Raw genomic sequence first — 20,380 nt, 5'->3', positions numbered from 1 at the left:
GTTTACTGACTCTCAGCAAAAAAATGTGCCGCAAAACTTCTAAAGGGATTCATGAAAAAATAACCCGGCGCTTTTTAATGAAATTAACGTTTTCAAAAACTTTGAGAAATTGCCTAAAATTTGAGCCATAGATGAAAAAATTTGAGCCAAGCCAACCTTGAAAACTAATTTGAAGATCAACTTCCCAATAAAAAGATCTACAGGGGAGGCGGAACCCACCTAGATCCGCGCACCACCAGATAGGCTGTTTCCCGGAAATTTTACCGGACCTCAAACAATGACCCATTTACATGTGCAGAATTATTTTTACTTTAGCGTATAAACAAGGCCTTAAAAATCGAAGCGCTGTCTCGGGAATTGAATGACAAATGTTGGTTGGTTGATTTTGGCTGCTGCACGTTTTATTTTGTTTGCTTGTTGTGCAAATACATCCTGTAGATGACTGATGTTGTTTTTTCTGAAAGCTAGATTTCCTAGTGTGACTAACTGTTAAGAAAGTGAAATTTTGGTACTCAAAATTCGATTGTTAATAGATAAATGGTCGTTCGATTACTTCGATTACTTCGATCATTATCGGTTACTTAAATTACTTCGATCATTATCGATTACTTCGATCATTATCGATTACTTCGATAATCGAATTTATCGATTAGTACCGTCTGGTGCTATTTATGTTAAGGGCAATATTAACGACTCCAGAAGTCCCCAACTTTTGTTGATCTCAAACCAAATGTTTCATTTGAACCCTTCTAACTTTTCTAAATTTTTCTTTTTTCTTTTGTCTTTTCAATTCAATCGAAAGATATTGGACACGAGAGGCTAGGTAGGCTTTTCCAACGTTTTTTAGTTTTCTACAAGAAGAGACGAAAAGACGGGGGCTAACGAATGAGTTACATTACAATTTGTTACCGTCAATTTGTTTCATTCAAAATGACGGATGCCGATTGGAGAATTAGAGAATGTGCCCGCTGCCTAACCGCTTATTGCCCGATGGGATTAACAAATAACATAACAAGTGTGTAACTTGCCGCGCGACCGACGAGTGATGTTCAAAGTTTGATGCCTTTTTCCCTCGAGGGCAAAATTTTATCAGTGTAACATTTTCATGAATTGTAATGGCTTTCCTTCAGTCAAGGTTGGAATTCTTTCCTCAATACTCGTGTGTATTTGTATTTTTTACGACATACCCTACTGTTGTTATTAAAATATATTCATTATTGAAAAATTACCTACTTTACTATGTGAAACTCGTTTTATTGTAAATGATAAATGTTTATACATCTCATGAGAAATACATATGTTAATTACCTTACACTATCAGAAATTTACTTGCCCCCGGATTTTTCAAAGAAACAAAAAATTTACTTTGTGGTGAAAAGTCTACCTAGCCTCCAATATCTTTCAACTGAGTTGTTATTTTCGAAAAAGAATTTCACAGCTGACATGGGCAAGGATTGAAGTTTCTCAAGCTCAAAAAAGGTGGTTATGGCATTGCTAGATAAAAAGCTGATTTTTTGGACCTACCTGGAGGACCTTTAATTTGACTGTTGTCCGTTCGTCTGTTACAAGCTTTTCTCGGGATCGGCTCATTATTTTTTTAAATTTTTTGCACAGTGATGCAAAGTGGTGATTCCCAAAAAGTGACGTAGCCTAATTTTCAAAAAAAAGATTTTTTGGGCAAATTTGGGCCAAAGAGTGCCTAAAAATGGGATTTTTAGACTTTGTGTGAAATTGCTTCATAAGTTTTTTCTGATTTTATGCATAGAGATGGAGGGCAAGGTTCTCTAAAAAGTGGCTGAAGCAGTTTTTTTCGGAAAATTTGTTTTTGGCCGTAAAAATCTGATTTTCTTATTTGGGGAAATTCCCTTCATTTTTAGGGAAAAAGAGCATTTCTGGCGATTGGATCGATATTCTTTTCTGATTTTTTGCAATATTTAAAATCTGAAGTCCAATTTTCAATCAATATAATTTTTTGGGGCAAATTTGGGCCAAAATGTGCCTAAAAATGGGGTTTTCTGGACTTTGTGTGGAAATGCTTCATTACTTCTTTCAAATTTTTTGGACAAAGGCAAGGTTCTCTAAAACGCAACTCAAGCCTTTTTTTCCAGAAATTTTTTTTGGCCGTAAAAATCGGATTTTCTTATTTGGGGAATTCCCTTATTATATGTCATTTCTAGGAAAAAATTTTACTGCCTTAAAATGTTTTTTTTTTGCTGCCATAAAAAAAAAACAAGCAAAGTTTAATCCTAAAAAAGGGATAAGTTAAGTTCATCACTTTTCATTTCTAGATTTATGTCAGTGGAAGATTATTAAAGAAAAGAAGATGAACAAAAGAAACGTGAACAAGAAATTTGCACAATCGTTCCAGGGTAATTTTGGTAAGAATGATTCCGATTCAAAGGAAGGAAATGTGCCTTATGCCATACTCAAAGCTGCTCGTCACAGTGGTCAACTAAATCTTTCTGGTCGCTCACTTACCTCCGTCCCAGACAAAGTTTACAGGATCAATATTGATGTCCCAGATGAGGCAAAAAGTACATCTATGGCTGACACTGATGAGAGATGGTGGGATCAAGTTGATTTGCGAAAACTGATTCTTGCCTCCAATCAACTGTCAGAGATTTCTGGAGAAATCAAGAATTTGCCAGTCTTGAATGTTTTAGATATCCATGATAATGTGATTGAAAAACTTCCTGAAGAAATCGGAGAGCTAAAGGAGCTTTCAAAACTTCATTTGAGTCATAACAAACTCTCATGTTTTCCAAATTCATTTTGTAATCTTGTTGCATTGAAATCCTTGTTGTTGTCAGGTAATGTCATTGAAAAACTTCCTGAAGATATTGGATATTTAGTAAATGTTGAGGAGCTTGACTTGGCTCAGAATAAGTTGACTGGTCTTCCTGAAAGCATTGGCAACATGAAATGCTTGAAAAAGCTCAATCTTACAAAAAATCAAATCACTGATCTACCTGTTACATTTGAATACTTGACTGGTTTACGTGATTTAGATTTAAGCTCAAATAAGTTGACAACACTTCCATCTGGCTTTGGGAAATTGACATCACTTGAAATTGTTGAATGTCGATATAATTGATAAGTTCAATTTCTAAGTTTACAGAAAGTGCAAACATCAAACAACTTTTTCTTGGCTATAATCGTTTGCGAGAACTTCCGGAAGAAATCTTTGGGGATTTCCCACAGTTGGTGTCATTAGATTTGAGAGACAACTCAATCTCCAAACTTCCAGAAAGTCTTCTTGAACTGAAGATGCTTGAAAGGATTGACCTTACAAATAATAACATTTCTGGTTTGCCGTATGTTTTGGGCCATATGAAATTGAAAGCTCTTACTTTGGATGGAAATCCTATGCGTGGAATTAGGCGTGATATCATAGCTAGAGGAACTCAAGCAATTCTTGAATATTTGCGTAGCCGTATGCCTATCCCTGAGCCTAAAGAAGAGATAGTTGAAAGTCCCAAGAAGAGTGAAACTGTTGCTGACAATAACTCAACCAATGAATCACAAATCAAACCAGCACGTTTCGATGGAGAATCTAAAGTTCAAAGCAGTGACGCCAATAAGCAAAACCATCCCAAAGAACCTAGCAAAGCTGTTGTTGACCAATATCTCATTGCAACCACCAAAGTTTTAACTCATAACAATGGCTCTTTAAACATTCCTGAATCTGTTTGGCTCCCTGGTGCAAAAATCTCTAACATCAATTTCTCCAAAAATACACTATCAGAGTTTCCTTCAGAAATTATGCAATATAAAGAAAGTTTGTCTGAGATTAACATTTCCCACAACAGAATAACTGCACTACCAGCATTGATTGGTGATTTATCCAAGCTTACATTTATTGATCTCAGCAACAACATGCTACAGACATTACCAGAGGAAATCAAAGTTTTACCACATTTGCTTCAAATCGTACTTTCCTTCAACAGATTCACTACCATGCCCAAGCCCATGTTTGAAATGAAAAGTCTCCAAACAATTTTAATGGCAAATAACCAGTTAAGTGATATAGATGTTGATGGACTTTTACAGTTGAAAACTGTGCAAACACTCGATCTCTCCAATAATAACATTGCCAGAATACCTCCGCAACTTGGAAATGTTGAATGGCTAAAATCGCTCAACTTAGATGGAAACTCTTTCCGATCACCTCGTCCACAAATCTTGATGAAAGGTACACAATTTATTCTAGGATATCTCCGAGATAGAATCCCTACTTGAACAGATTGAACTGAAGAGATTGATTTCTGATGAGCCGTGATAAAATGTTCAGTTTTTTTTCAGATTTTTAGTCATTATTTCCCTGATCTTATTGAGTAGACATTAGTTTTGTGGACAAATTTTCAGAATCAACTTTTAGTTGTTTCTTTATTGCAATATATTGAAGCTGCTTCCACCAGTTGCTTTTAAATTATTTTGTAATCTAACTTTCTATACTCAAAAAAGAGAATGAGTTGTTGACACTCTTGTAGGCAAAAATTATCTTATTTTTTAAATTTTGTCTCTTGGGTTTGTTTGTTATCTTTGGATCTAAAATGGTTTCTTTTTGGAAATGGAAATTTTTTGATCTAATTCATTCTAGAAGGTTTTAAAATTATTCGACAACCAAGTCAGCAATTTAAATAATGGGTCATTTTAGAGACAGTGCAGTATTATTATTTTTCTTTAAAATACTTTTTTATTTTGCATTTTATACTAGGCAGAATTTTTTTCCAATTTAATATTTATAGTTAGAATTTCAGTTGTTGATCTATTTTTATTTCTGTTCATTTCCATTTCCATTCAAAATGATACTAGCTTCCCCTTGTCGACCGACGGGGGTGCTCCGCTGAGGTTCGAAAAATGGACCCTACGTGGGACTCGAAATCTGCGAAAAAAGTGACCCTGAATGGGACTGAAGTTCCAAAATTTTCTCAAATTTTCTACTTTTTCCCCAAATTTTCCAAAAAAAGGCACCCTACGAGGGACTGATTTTTCTGCTTTGGTGTTTTTGCGACCCTACCTGGGACTCGTGGAGGTTAAAAAAGGTACCCTGACCAGCGGAGCATCCCCGTAACCCATCTTGCCCTAGTACCCCCCCCCCCCCCCCCCCCCCCCCCGGGACTAGCTTTCATTTGAAAACCGTTTTTGCTCATTTCATTACTCCTGGCGTTTTTCTAGCCAATTTGTTAATACTCAATCTGATTGTTACTGACATTGACTGTTTTTCAAAAAAGAAGAGTTGGATAAGCGGATGTAGGTAGTCAATGGCCACTACACGTCGGTAGTCAATGGCCATTACACGTCGGTAGTCAATGGCCACTGCACGTCGGTAGTCAATGGCCACTACACGTCGGTAGTCAATGGCTACTGCACGTCGGTAGTCAATGGCCACTGCACGTTGGTAGTCAATGGCCATTGCACGTGAACTTTTCAGACTCTAATTCAAATAGTAATTTCTGATTTGAGGTTTTTTGGATAAATATTTTTTTGTGAGGCTGTTCTATTCCTTGGTATATAGAAAAAAAAACTGGTAGAGTGGATGTTTTATTAAATTTCTAGTTCTACCCTCTTTTTGCACACAAAATACAACTCACTTATACTTTAAGTAAAATATTGATAGTTTTCTCTGATTGTTATCATAGTATATTAAAAATTATAAATTTAGAATTTTGATTTATCGTATGAAAATAATCACATAGTTTCTGCAATAGTTTGTCCTTTAATTTAGATCCCAGGCATCATGTTTAGGATTGACTGGCTCCCATTTTTTTTCAAAGTTTTGAATATTTTTTAATACTTTGTACTTCAATCTACTTAAGCCTGAAACTACTGAAATTTACTTATTGCCTTATTAAAGTGTACCCTGAAGCTATTGATTGTTTACCCTGTATTATTTTCTCTGTTGAATACTTTTTTAAAGCACATGCACTTTTTCTTTTAGCACGCACTTATGAATAAAATAAAAAAGGAGTAGCTATGTTACAACAAATGACATTAGCGAAATATCCGAGAATACAAAATGACATTATGACGTAATTGGAAAATCCAATCAGCATGGATGGTGGAGTGTTCTTACACGATGATACTTGTATATCGGTATGTTTTAGTTTTATATCAATTCCCAATTCTCACATTTCCAACCTATCCTTATATCAAAAGGAAACCTCATTTCTTAAAAGAAAACTTAAAATTTATATCAACCAGTGGACTTTGAAAGGTTTGATATTTGGTATTTGGCCATTCAAAGCCATTAGTTGGTATAAAAAGGATTACAGCAAAACGAAAAATAATCCACATTTCCAACCTATTATTTTCTCAAAAGAAAACTTAACATTTATATCAACCAGTGGACTTTGAAAGGTTTGATATTTGGTATTTTGCCATTCGAAGCCATTAGTTGGTATAAAAAGGATTACAGCAAGACGGAAAATGATACACATTTCCAACCTAACCATGTCTCAAAAGAGGAAACCTCATGGGAAAGTGATTACTATGATATTTTAGTGATAGTAACATTTATCTCAACCAATGGACTTTGAAAGGTTTGATATTTGGTATTTGGCCATTCAAAGCCATTAGTTGGTATAAAAAGGATTACAGCAAAACGAAAAATAATCCACATTTCCAACCTATTATTTTCTCAAAAGAAAACTTAACATTTATATCAACCAGTGGACTTTGAAAGGTTTGATATTTGGTATTCGGCCATTCAAAGCCATTAGTTAGTATAAAAAGGATTACTGTTTGCAAAACAGAAAACTAAAGAAAATTATCCTACCCCTACTGTTTTTTCAATAATTTCAAGACGATTTCATACATATTTGCAAATTGAAATCCATCATTTATATCAGAGAAGTGTAAAGGGATAGAAAAATAGCTTTTTGAAAACAATGGAACTAACGTCATGTACCAAGTCCTCTGCCCTTAGGTTTGTTTGTTTCGGTTTATGGATTTCTTTTGTTGTTGATCAAAAAAATCCGCATAATTAGCGTGATGTGACGAGACTCTTTTTGTTTTCAAATTTTTTTGAGTCTAATTATGCGTTGGTGGCTTATATTTTGGGAACACCTCGCTCAGACCGAAAGATACCTATATTTTCTTGCTCAGAATATTCTAGCGTTTCTAATGATATAACGGTATCACGACGGCGTAATTATATAAAAAGCTATAAAGTGCGAGAAAAAATGAGAAATCAAATCTGTTTTTTATGAATTTCTTGCAAATTTTCTCGAAATAACTTGATATCATCGTGATGAGAACTTTTCCGACTACAAGTTAGTGTAAAATTTGTTACTGGATACTGAAAACGAAAAATACCAATTCACTTTTATAAACATAGCCATGTAGAAACCAGCCCTCGTTGCAAGACGAGACGTTTTTTTGAACATTTTTAACTACCTATAATTAAAACTTAATTAAAGCTAAAACAAAGGAACAAAGAACACTTTGGGTAATCAGAGAGGCACTTTTTCTATTCCTATCCATTTCTCTTTTTACCTTTCTTACCAACTATTTATTACATTGTCATTATCGGACAGATCCATAACCCAGGTTATTTATTATTCAGTGTAGAGCTATTTCATATCTATTTTTGAGGGGGTCTAAATATTTTATGATATATTATTTTTTCCTCTTTTGCTAGGAAAAAAATGTTCCTTTTCTGTATTTAAAAACAAGGAACAAGTTACTTTGGTTTTCATAATTTGTATAATGTTGTAACTTTTTCTGAATGTTTTTTTCATAATTGGAAAAGATCTCGTATGCTATTCTAATACTCTACACTGAAGAACTGAGCCCCTTTGGTAAGTATAAGGCGAGGCCAATTTTGATTAGTTGTTTTACGGGCCCGACCGACCCTGAAATCGAAATAAAAAAATTGAAATAAAAATAAAGTTGATTTTGGTAGTACATTTTATTTTTAATGCTTTTACAGACTGCAAAATTTTCAAAACTTTGATATTTTTTCCAAGGTTTTTTAGAATTTCATGTTCAATTTTTCATTTTATCCATGAATTCGAGCTCTTTGTGTCTTTTTATTTTCTATTTTGCATTTTTATCAAGATGTAGTAGTTTTTGCTGCCTTTTTAGGAGATTTCATAGGAGAAATTCTACTTTTATTTTAATTTTTTCGCCGACTGACCTCTTTTTTGGGTAGCTTGGCCCGTAAAACAACAAATTTAATTAGTCTCGCCTGAAATGTTTAGCTTGAGCGTTCTTTTCATGTGTTTATTTTTTTTGTTTTTATTGTGATCATTATTATTATCCTATTGGCTGGATCCAAAACCTTTTATCTATAACTTATATTCGGACCAAACTGCTTGGTAAAATCTTAAAGTGATAGATAAATTATTAACCTACAATATTATGTTTAAAGTGTACATTATCCTATGGGCAGGATCTTGGAGTGCATTACACGTTTTTTTATAAGGACATCCAAAATATTTAAAGCCTTCGAAGTTTCTTAACTTTTGAGTTTTAAACCTAAAAATGTTCTTAACATGTTCTTATTTTCACCATTTTGTGAGTATTTCTGTCCATTTTCTTAAGAAATTGGATGTTTAGATGCTTTGTTCGACTAGGGTGAGTGCTTTTCATCGTGTAGACCAGGGACTAGACAGGTCGAAACCACTGACCTTTATATACCCTGGACCATGCTTCTCAATCCCATCTTTGATCGGAGTTTTTTGAAAAGTGGTACCCTAATGGCGGCACTACTCGATATCAGTGTAAATGCATCGAGAGCGCTAGGTCTACTTTTCCTCAATTTTTTTGATGATGTAGCGACGTTAGACGTTGATTTTTAACATTGCAATTGCTTCTTCTCGGGTACCAATTCCAAAAAAACTCCAATCAAAGATGGCAGATATTGCTTGGTCCAGGGATATATAAAGGTCAGTGGTCGAAACACATTACTGTATAAATACCGAGTTTATGTATTTGTTCTTTTGAGGACGGTAGGGTGACTGGAGCGATTTGGAATAACCCGCAATTCCGCCCCGCAAAATCGAGGACGGTAAAAGTGCTGATTTACCGTCGTCCTCAGCTGGTCAGGATCTACTCAAATTAGAACCTTGCCGTCTCCGTCGCTGAAAAACACACATACATAAACTCGCTAATGAGCATAGATGACGGTGAGTGCTTTTCAAAATCAGAACTCCTTCTCATTTGAAGTGAAAAGTATATCCAAGCATGTTTCACAAAAATAATGTATCCTTTTACTTGCTCTTCAGGATAAAGAGCGCCATATACGATTTGTGAGCTGAACAGAAACACAATCTTCATAAAGATGGCGGAGATCTCTTACGCAGATGCTGCAAAAACAATGCCTGAAAACGTGGAGGAGATGTGGGAACTAGTGGAGAAAACCTCGTTAAAGGAATCCTTTGAAGTGCTTCCCGTTAAAAATCGTCGCGGATGGAGAACAATTCGAATATTCGTCTCCAGCACTTTCAAAGACTTTCTAAACGAACGAGAAATTCTCGTGAAAGAATTATTTCCTGACTTACGCCTTTGGTGTGAGGAAAGAAAACTTCGATTGATTGAGTGTGATTTGAAATGGGGTGTTCCTATAGGTACCACTGGAAGTGAAACCATTCAAATATGTTTAGGGGAGTTGGATCGTTGTTGCGAGGAGAATCATGTGCCGTTCTTTTTGAATTTATGTGCAGAGCGTGTGGGTTGGATCCCGACTTCAGAGGAACTGACCGCCAACCTGACTTTTCATTATGGTTGGGTACATGGTCTATCCATTACAGGTCAGTTTCAAACTTTTTTTAATTATATCAAGTTTTTTTTACAAATCCGCAAACCTTTCATTAAAATCCTGGAGTGATTTCATCGTTGATCGGAGCTTTAAATAATTTCGGTTTTGAAGTCACATAAGGGTTGAAACCAGCAGCTTATAAAATAAAATAACATCTTAAGAAATTGTCTCCAAGGTTGGAAATCAACTCTCTCTATTTCGAACCTCTATAATTCGAATCATTCTGTCATTCAAACTTAAATATCGGTCCCCTCAGCTAGAAATTAGCGTAAAATGTTCTCTTTATAGTTCAAATATTTCTTTAATTCGAGGAAAAAATATAGCCCCATGAAGATCGAATTAGAGTAAGGCAACTATATAAAACTCACGACGTCATAAGTGGCAAAATAAATGTTATGAAGCTATTGTCCCAGTTAGAAGATTAGTCAGATTAAATTCTACTCCGGGAGGAATAGTTTATCGGTTCTCATTTTTTTTCAAATTCTTTCCCTCTAGGAATTCTTGTTAAGTTCTTCATCCCTTTGCATACTTGCATACTTTCTTGTCTTCCATCTCCCAATTCGATTTGCGTAAGGGATCATCACTAAACAGATTCGAATGTTTGCTTCCATAATAGTGGAAATTACGTAACATAACCAAACAAGAAAGAACCTTCATTCTGTCTTTAGACCTTCTCCTCCCATTTTTCCTATGTATATTGTATTTTGTCTTTAGAAATGGAGATTGTGCACGGCGCCTTGAGAAAAATGAATCCAAATGCTCTGTTCATGATTCGTGAAGCTGATTCGTTGGAAGGGCTTCCTGATCATATTGTTGAAGCTTTCAAGGAATCAAATGAACGAAGTGTAGAGAAACTGAGCATGTTAAAAACCAAGGTGGCTGAAGCATTCCCGAGTAATCATCATTTTTACCAAGTCAAGGGGAATTATGTGAAGGACGATGACAACCGAGAAAATGTCACTTTCGAGGGTCTCAATGGAGATTTTTATCAGAAAGTATTTTCTTTTTTCAAAGAACGCATTGAAATGTTGTACCCGCTTGAAGATTCACCCGAGGATCCAATAGAGGTACAAAGGGAAGCGCACTTGACCTTTATGGAAACACGTTCGAAAAGCGTGCTTGGTCGAGATCAACAACTTGGTGAAATACAGTACTATATTAGGAACGATCAGACTAATTCACCCCTTGTTCTGGTTGGACAGAGCGGTGCCGGGAAATCTTCAATTATTGCCCGAAGTGCACGAGACGTGTGTGATATGATAGATGACGGACAGCTATCCGGGAAAGTGTTTGTCCATTTTGTTGGTGCAACACCTGGATCCACCGACCTTGTCTCGTTCCTGAAACGGATCGTTGCCGAGTTGAGTCCAGACAATAAAGAGAGTATATCTGATCTTCAAGGTTATGTGCAGCTGGTTTGTCGATTGTTGTCGAAGGAGGAAATTGGACCCGTGTATCTGTTCATCGACGCAATTAACCAGATGGACGAAGACAAGCAATACTATCTCGCCCGTTGGTTACCATGCCAACTTGCTCAAAACATACGTGTTGTAATCTCAACCATTGAAAAAACCGATACCCACCAAATTCTAACGAAGTTTGTTCCCACCCCGAAAGAAATTGCTTGCGGCCCCTTAGACGAAACAGCACGCGAAGAAATCGTCCGCAACATTTTACGCGATTACACCAAAGAACTACATCTAGATCAAATGAGATTATTGATATCCAAAAAGGGCTCGTCCAACCCTCTTTGGCTAGCCGTTGCTTGTGAGGAACTCCGTGTGGAAGCAGTGTTCGAAACGGTGACGTCAATGATCGAAGCATTTCCCAATGAGCTTATTGACATGGAGGTTAACTTAATCAATCGGTTAGTACGTGGTGAGAACGGAGATCAGATCAAAAGCGCACTTCTCCTTCTCGAAGTTTCGCGACATGGATTGCTTGAAACGGAACTCATGGAACTCCTGGCTGAGAAAAATCTTCATCTAGTTGGAAGTACCTTTGAGGAAGGCAATGAGAATGGCAAGGTTAAACCCGGCTGTAAGAACACAATACCGGCTCGTGATTGGGCTATCATTTATCGTAACATCAAGCAGCTTCTTCGACCGTGTGGTAATCTTGGAGATGGTAGATTAGATTTCTATCATCGATCATTGAGTAAAGCCGTTCGTAAACAGTTCCTAAGTGGTTCGCCTGGTGAACAGAAAAAGCACGTGTACGAGCACTGGCATCGTGTGTTGGCGGATTATTTCGAGAAAGCGACGGACGATGATCGAAGAGCGGAGGAACTACCGTATCATTTAGAGCAACTCTCCGATTCTGCTCGTTTAGAGAAATGTCTTATCGACTGGAATATCTTTAATCGTCTGTATGATGAGCATTTTGCTGTTGAATTGATCAGGTTTTGGAAGGCTGCTGGTGGCTATGAGGCAGCTGCTCACAGATACACAGATTCCCTTGCTCAACTGAAAGAAACAGAAATATCACGCACTGAGTTCTCTGAGCAGCAATACAAGGTGGCAAACTTTCTGAAGGCAGGAGGGCAATTCAGACAAGCTCATGCAATGATGCTAGAAAGGTAAGGATATTGTATCTCAATTTAGTTTGGCATGTGGTTAGTTACATAGTTAAGCCATGGGTACACAAAATGCTAAATGCCGTGACCAAACTTCTTATTTCTTTTGGTCGATTCGACAGAGAAGGAGAGAGCAGGAATAAAATGTCAAAGAACCTCGAAAAACAGGCAGATTTAGCTTTTTACTAGATTTGGAGTACGCCAAACTCTCATGTGCGAGTTGTGCTTTTGCTCGAAGATGCTGTCGAAAAGATATTGTTTCCTAAAAAAAAAGCGGTACAGATTTTATATATATGAAACTATCTATCTATCTTACTAATTTCGGGATATTTACAATAATATCGGAATTCTAGTTTAAGCAATGAATGCATAACTTAGGTAGCTCAAATACTAATAAAAAATAAAAATATTAAATAAAGTAATTAGGAAATCTATATATTAATAGCGGTGCTTCGTGTGTCTGTGTGTCACCACTTTCATTTTCGCTTTCTTTGTGTTTTAAAATTATGACTTTTAGTCTCTTGCTCCACAAATTTGTTCTATTGGATTCGCGCCATTAGCAAAAGATCGGATATAGAGCTTGGTTTAGACTTTACTCAGCCTTTGTTTTGAAATTTAAGGCCCATCTACATTTAGTAATTTTAATTTCTGCCCAGAGTTGCCTTTTTCTCTCCACTTTCGTTTTAAATGTTTTCGAATGTATTTAACGATCGTATTTATTAATGACATTCGAATTTTGTTAAAAAAAAAACAATTTCATTTTATAGAAAATAATATTTCAAAAGTAAATCAAAAGATAAAAATCAAAAAATTGTGGACAACACAGCATTCAAAGGGCGATATAAAGCATAAGAAAAAAATAGTTCACTTCTTTTTTCTTATAAAAATATTCAAGTCGTCGTTACTGCTAAAAGTGTGTACGTCATTTTTTATGTTTAAATTCGAAAAGTTATGACAAGGGTTTAAAAAGGCAACTTAGAATTGTCTTATATTTTTTGATCTGATAAAAACAAAGAGTTGCACTATTCTTTGTGACCTTCCCACTTTTTCCTGAAAAATTGTCATTTCGTAAACTGGGCAGCATATTCAACACGAGCGAAGTGAGAAAAGTAACTAACAGCAGAGTCGTTTCAAACGACACTGGTAGAGTAAACGATGCTCGCTTTCTGATAACTTTTGACTTAAACAAAAAATTATGTCACGGGGGGACAGTACACGATCAAAATATTAATTAAAAGATAAGACACCCGGGAAAGGTTAGAGTTAAACGTTGTAGATATTTCTTTTTTTTATTTGATCACTTTTTAAGCCAGCTTCAACATCCAAAGGACTTTTAGTGCGTTCAGCTACAGCTTACGGCGTGCGACGCCGGGTACCGGCTAGTAGGTAATAAAACTGATATTAATTACGAGGAGTTTAATTTATGATGAATAAAAATAGTCAAATCCCTTTCTGCTCTTTTGCAAAACCTTGCAGTGCATTACGCCTATCTTGAAAACATACCCGTAGCCGATCAACTTGCCTGGCGTTCCGTTTATATATATTTTTGATAAACTTGACTGTTTATTTTTTATCTCCCTAGTATTGCAATCGAGGAAACAGAGAATACAGTGAAGATCGATCCGTTTCGTGTGGCACAAATGTGTCATTGGACGGCATATTGTAAGCGTGCCTTGTCATTCAAGGAGCCCACATCTGAAGAGAAAATCAAAAGTTTTGAAGAAGCCATCGAAACCTATCATAAAAGTAACGCGTTTCTTGACGGTTTAACGTGTGAAGAAAGTGAAGTTTTGCGAGGAAGAAGTAACTGTGGTAAGATTCATCTCCTTTTTTCTCAATAAAAATCTATACGCTCTTTTTTATAAGAACCAGTATTTTTTTATGACACTCGGCTTTTCTTACTTCCTACTTGGCCCTTTGATCCTGAAATTGTTCTTATCCTGCTTTTTCTTTAGGGCAGTTTGAGGTTAGGCTTCATCCCTAATTTTTACTAACTTTGACCATTATAATATTTGCTTGAAATTCAGCAATTCCAAACTTGAATTGTTCTTCAGTTTTGACGATTTTGCAGCTTGACATTCCATTACAACTAATGTACAATATGACATTTAAACTGTTGCCAATTGTGAACGGTTCTCCGACTGCGAATATTCAATGAATCGTTCTCTCAAAGATTTTAAAAGAAGCACACCAAACATTACCCCATAGATTCCCCCAAGGTAAAAGCAAACAAAAATTTCAGGCAGATATTTCGCCAGCCTAAAAGAAACACGCCAAATATACCCCACAGATTCCCCAAGGTAAAAGCAAACAAAAATTTCAGGCAGATATTTCCCCAGCCTAAAAGAAACACGCCAAATATACCCCACAGATCCCCCAAGGTAAAAGCAAACAAAAATTTCAGGCAGATATTTCCCCAGCCTAAATGAAACAGGCCAAATATACCCCACAGATCCCCCAAGGTAAAAGCAAACAAAAATTTCAGGCAGATATTTCCCCAGCCTAAAAGAAACACGCCAAATATACCCCACAGATTCCCCAAGGTAAAAGCAAACAAAGTTTCAGGCAGATATTTCCCCAGCCTAAATGAAACACGCCAATTACCCCATAGATTCCCCAAGGTAAAAGCAAACAAAGTTTCAGGCAGATATTTCCCCAGCCTAAAAGAAACACGCCAAACATTACACCTCAGATTCCCCCAAGGTAAAAGCAAACAAAGTTTCAGGCAGATATTTCCCCAGCCTACAAGTACACGAAAATCCAACCACAAAGACCACTCCCTCCACTTTCCATGCTGCCCAGAAATTTTCAGACAGGCAGACAAACTACACTGATATCTACATTGATGACAGACACACAGTTAAGAAAGAAAACGAAAAGAAACAGCAGAATCGATCTGACGGTTACTTGTAAACGATTTGAGTGAAGATAGTGATGGATATGTATACGCTTTTAATGAAAATGATAGAAATAGTCAGCCCAAAGACAGATAGATTGCAAGGACATTGCAACACAACTACGTAACGAAAACAACACAAAAACACAATTGTAAAAAAAAAAAAAAAAATTAAAATTTTGATAAATTACAGGTATGGCTCACGTCATGTTGAAGATTTCAGACGAGAAAAAAACGCACGATTCTGACGAATTCCAAAGCATCGCTGCACCTTTGATCAAATCCTCAGTCGACGTCCTCGAAAAGTATAACGCCATACGATATCTGATCGATGCGCTCGGTACACAATCTCTGGTCGTGCCTAATGGTCCTGAATTCTTCGAAGAAAAAAAACGAATTCGAATGCGTGCTCTTGACTTATGTTTAAGAACATTCGGCGAGGTCCACGATTTGTTTGTTACTAAATCGCGGAATTTTGGTGCCATCTTGAAAAAGGCTGATGATTACGAATCGGCTTATGATTGGTATCATAGATCTCTGGTCGCCAGTACAAAACTCTACGGTCCCGAGCATTCGTACACACAACTTGTTCAGAAAGATCTTCAGGACCCGGTGTTTACGGAAATAGCCGAACGACGATTTCGTGGCGCTGAAGAGACGAAGCTACCGTTAGCAGTTGGGTACGAATCACCTGAAAACAACGATGAGCAGATTGGGAAGAATCCGGGAAATGAATCAGGCAAGAAAAATGAAACTGGGGCATCTGATGACGAGAATGAACCCAATGGTGCGAAATTAGAGATTGCCGAAAGAACAGATCGAAGTGGGATGTGCTGCTTTCTATAAATTGACACAAATACTTCTTTCATAATTATGAAATCGTTGTGAGGAACTATTCAATATTTCACATAGACAGTTAGACCTTTTTAGAAGGACGGCTTTCTGCCTTTTCTCAGTCCGATCGATGTAAGAGAAAGCAAAAGATTAAGCTGAAGTCATCGTATTGACTTTCAGCTCTTCCCGACTTTTACCAAAAATAAAGTGACCTTGGTTAAAAATTATTTGATAAATGCCCCATAGTGTGAACCCCCCTTCTTTAAGGGGATCCAACTTTTCAAGAAAGGCTTTATAGGGTGGGATTTTCCAAGTAAAATTGGGGGTTTGTGTTTTTAGGGGGGTATTAAATAAAAATAGGGGAAATAACAAATTTTTTGCAAAAATATGTATTTATCTTTAAATGGTCAAAGAATTGGGTATAGTCCAACAAAATTACAATGTAATGGCAAATTTTTGGTATTAAATTGTTTGTGAACCACCATTGTAGTTAGTGCGGGTTCGAAAAAATTTTTAAATAGGGAGAATGCATATATTGGGGGGGGGGGGGGTGAAATATAAATAGGGGGATCAGACCCCTCTTTACACTATGTGCCCTTCCTGAAAACCAAAGAAATTAAGGGGCGTTTGAGAGAAGAGAGAGAAGCTAACCCTCCGATATCATCGGACCGGACCCTATCCCAGGATAGTTTCCTACCCCTAGATAGGGAAATCACAGCGCTTACCAGACACTGTACTCTGTGCTCGCGACACATCAGAGCCGTGCTGTATCGATGATGATACTCGCACAGTACGGGAGAACCTTGCGTTCTCGCAGGTACTGAACATACAAGTACCACCACCACACCACATTCAATGCCCAGCATATCTCCCCATACTCTTATATCAGAGTGATGGTACCCTATTCCCCTCACATAGTATGGGTTGACCCGGGCCAAGGTACATTCACTTGCCAAGTGGGGTGTTTATTCGAGTGAAACTGCATCTTATTTGTTACCTTACAATTACCTAAACTTTTAGACAATAAAAGTGTTCGTGTATCAAGTATCAAAAAACTGTGTATTAGCAATTGTTATCTAGACTAGACTTAGATATTAAAAAAATTTAACTTCAACAGAACTTGGTGCACTTGCACTGCAAACTATACTTCATTATATTATACTCGCATTATGAAATCGGCGGCTACAGCCCAGAATTAACTTAAAGGAATTATACGGTGTTATATACACCCGACTCGTCTGAAACTGATGTCAGCAAAATTTTAATAAAAGAGTCCTTTCAAATTTGTAAATAAAAGGAAGAAAAAAATCTTGCTCCACATTTTTCTTTATTCATTACAAAAGATTCTATTTATTTCAATCTGCTGAATCAACATACATTATAACTATGTAAAAGGTCAATGGCTTTAACCGAGTTTTCTTCGGTCACTTCAGCGCAACGCTCAGATATATATTGACTACTGTGTGAGTAGCATCCAGTCCTTAGTGTAAAAGTGTGAAAATAATTGGCCCAGCGCCTTATATAACCTCTTTTTGATTGTTTTGCAACATGTTTAATGAAATTTGGTATTTTTGGTGGCGTTTTTGTATTAATGATTTATTATCATTGTTTATTAAATCTAAATTATTTGAAATTAATATATTTCGTTTGTTCCTTTGCATTGCAATAACTCAAAATTTTCAAAACAAACTCAAAAAATGCTTGAAATTTTTTCTCTTATGAGCGAAATAATTTGTCATGAGATTTTTGTCACTTTAGTCAGGTTCCAGGTTACATTTCGTTTTTTTTCGATGATGGTCAAGACATCTTACATTTTCAAAGTTACCCATCACAGATTAAGAGACAGAAAAACAAAAGAAAAAACGTCCACTCAAAGTAACCCAACCCTGCAAAGTCAGCATGATAAAAGTCTTATAATGAAGAATCTACACATGCTAAAAGAAATTTGTATTTTCAAAGGACGGATATTTGGTATTTATAAGCCATTGATTTGTAAATGACTTGTGTCATCAGAAACGTCGAGTTGTGATATCGAATCTGGTTTCTGTTGAATTTTCCTATATTATTCAATGGATTTTGAATGGACGAGTATTTGTTATTCTTCCACTCGAAACCGTTGACAAGTGTATGAATTTCACCATCAGAAATGTTGTTTTTTTACATGTAGTCTGGTTGCTCTTGGGTCAATGGATTTTGAATGGACGAATATATGGTATTCCTCCACTAAAAGCCGTTGATAAATATATGAATTAAAATGTTTGTGTTTTGAAATGCAATCTGGTTGCTCTTGGATATTCCTACAATTTTTGTCAATGGATTTTGAATGAAAGCTACCGTAGAAAATGTAGATTAATGGATTCGAAAGGTCAACATAGATTTCGTCTGTCGGCCATTCAAATCCATTAATTACACTACCCAGTATATTATCTTCTACAATTGATCCTTCTAACCTAAAATGACTCTTTCCTTTGCATTGAAATTTCCCAAATCCATGTTAAAGTCGACTCTCATTAGTTTGATTTCTATTATTCGTATCTTGCTTTTATTCGGATTAATTCCGAGTGCCCTTCAACCCTCTTCTAATATTCTTTATTTTGTCAATTTTTTCTATATTTGTCAATAAATTTTAAATGGTTAAATATTTAGTAATTGTCCACTCAAAGTGGTTGACTTGTATATGAATTTCAGCATCAAAAATGGTACGTTTTGGCTTTTGAGTCTGTTCGCTCATGAATCTATATATTAATAGCGGTGCTTTGTGTGTCTGTGTGTCACCACTTTCGTTTTCGCTTTGTTTGTGTTTTAAAATTATGACTTTTAGTCTCTTGCTCCACAAATTTGTTCTATTGGCTTGGTTTAGACTTTATTCAGCCTTTGTTTTGAAATTTAAGGCCCATCTACATTTAGTAATTTTAACTTCTGCCCAGACTTGCCTTTTTCTCTCTTCTTTTATTTTAAATATTTTCGAATGTATTTAACGATCGTATTTATTAATGACATTCGAATTCTTTTCAAAACAAAACAATTTCATTTCATAGAAAATAATATTTCAAAAGTAAATCCAAACATAAAAATCAAAAAGTTTGTGGACAACAACAACATTCAAAGGGCGATATATAGCATAAGAAAAAATAAGTTCACTTCTTTCTTCTTATAAAAATATTCAAGTCGTCGTTACTGTTAAAAAGTGTGTACCAGTGGATACCCCTTAAAACCACATACCCCTTAAAACCCACAATATTGCATTTTTGGCTTTCATAACTACCAGATTTAATTTTACGTGGTATGTTTCACTTTTTTACAACCTCTTATAAATGTTCTTTCATAAAATACCAAATTTTAAGGATTTTAAAGATGCTAAGGTATCTTAAAATTCGAAGTTATTCAAAATTTTATCAAAAATCCCTTCAAAAAATCAGGTTTTTTGGACCTAGAAATTACACAATTGAATTTAAGGTCATGAAACCTATACTTTTTAGATACCTATACTTATGGTAGGTATGGAAAAATCATTTTCATCTTCGTGAATAGACCCCAACAAAAATGACAGGCCCTTAAAATTCTACTTTAAAGCACTTTTATGGTGATGATCAATAAAATCTGAAAATCGACTTTCTCAAAACCTGGTCATGTTGCATACCAAAATGTCACAAATTTGATGGAGATTTAGAAAAACATTAGAACCATAGGTCAAAAATGAAGCGAATGAAGGTTTTGGCCTTTCGTAGCCGTTTTTGACGAAAAAACCACACACAATTGCATTATGGGCATGAAATCCTGAAAAATGAAAATATTGTTGTGGGAATTAATTTCTAGCAAGTCTTTGAACCATTGAATCACGAAGCAACACCAAATTTGTATCCATCAGCTTGAGTATCCCGTTAGCAAGGGTCGGACTTTGTGGTTTTTTTTTTAGCCTTATTTTTGTAGGTTTTAAGGGGTATTTTGATTTTAACACATATTTTTGAGATCATTTAGGTACTAATGGTATATTCATAACATTAGTAACTTTACAGTGAATCATTGTTCAAAATTTGAGGTCAAAAGAACTTTTTTGTAAAAAGTTATTCGAGAAAAACCATTTTGTAGGTTTTAAGGGGTAAATAGCTAAAACTGCACTTTTTCACTTCCTCGTGAAAAACTGAAAACTGTTTTCTACAAAACATCACTGCTAGGGAAGACAATCATAGACAACGTACTTTCAACACAAAAAGTTTCAGTCTTACACTCCAACTAAACAATGAGATAGAGGTTACCACTTTTTATTGTGGGTTTTAAGGGGTATCCACTGGTACGTCATTTTTTTATGTTT

The 20,380-nt window shown here is 35.8% G+C and overlaps 1 protein-coding gene and 1 pseudogene across 4 annotated transcripts; both read left to right on the top strand.

Moving 5' to 3' along the window:
- The first annotated feature begins 2,248 nt into the window (after positions 1–2,248).
- LOC136820481 (leucine-rich repeat-containing protein 40 pseudogene) lies at positions 2,249–4,398 on the top strand (annotated as a pseudogene).
- A 1,541-nt stretch (positions 4,399–5,939) lies between these two features.
- LOC136820489 (telomerase protein component 1-like) lies at positions 5,940–16,426 on the top strand. Of its 4 annotated transcripts, none has more exons than XR_010848597.1 (5): positions 5,940–6,096; positions 9,231–9,755; positions 10,478–12,341; positions 13,921–14,638; positions 14,960–15,318. XR_010848597.1 is itself a non-coding variant. In XM_067076672.1 (5 exons), the coding sequence occupies exons 2-5, from the start codon at positions 9,287–9,289 to the stop codon at positions 16,078–16,080; spliced, it is 3,216 nt and encodes a 1,071-aa protein (XP_066932773.1). In that variant the 5' UTR covers positions 5,940–6,096; positions 9,231–9,286; the 3' UTR covers positions 16,081–16,426. The 4 variants fall into 4 exon arrangements, 3 of the variants coding, with proteins under 3 accessions (XP_066932773.1, XP_066932775.1, XP_066932774.1); XM_067076672.1 differs by lacking the exon at positions 14,960–15,318 and adding an exon at positions 15,428–16,426 and having other exon boundaries at positions 13,921–14,150; XM_067076674.1 differs by lacking the exons at positions 5,940–6,096; positions 14,960–15,318 and adding exons at positions 7,525–7,551; positions 15,428–16,426 and having other exon boundaries at positions 13,921–14,150.
- The last annotated feature ends 3,954 nt before the right edge of the window (positions 16,427–20,380 follow it).

This window comes from Clytia hemisphaerica, unplaced genomic scaffold (genome assembly GCF_902728285.1).
Source record: "Clytia hemisphaerica strain Z4C2 unplaced genomic scaffold, Clytia hemisphaerica genome assembly, whole genome shotgun sequence".
Classification (NCBI taxonomy): domain Eukaryota; kingdom Metazoa; phylum Cnidaria; class Hydrozoa; order Leptothecata; family Clytiidae; genus Clytia; species Clytia hemisphaerica.
This window is presented reverse-complemented; position numbering and strand designations above follow the sequence as displayed.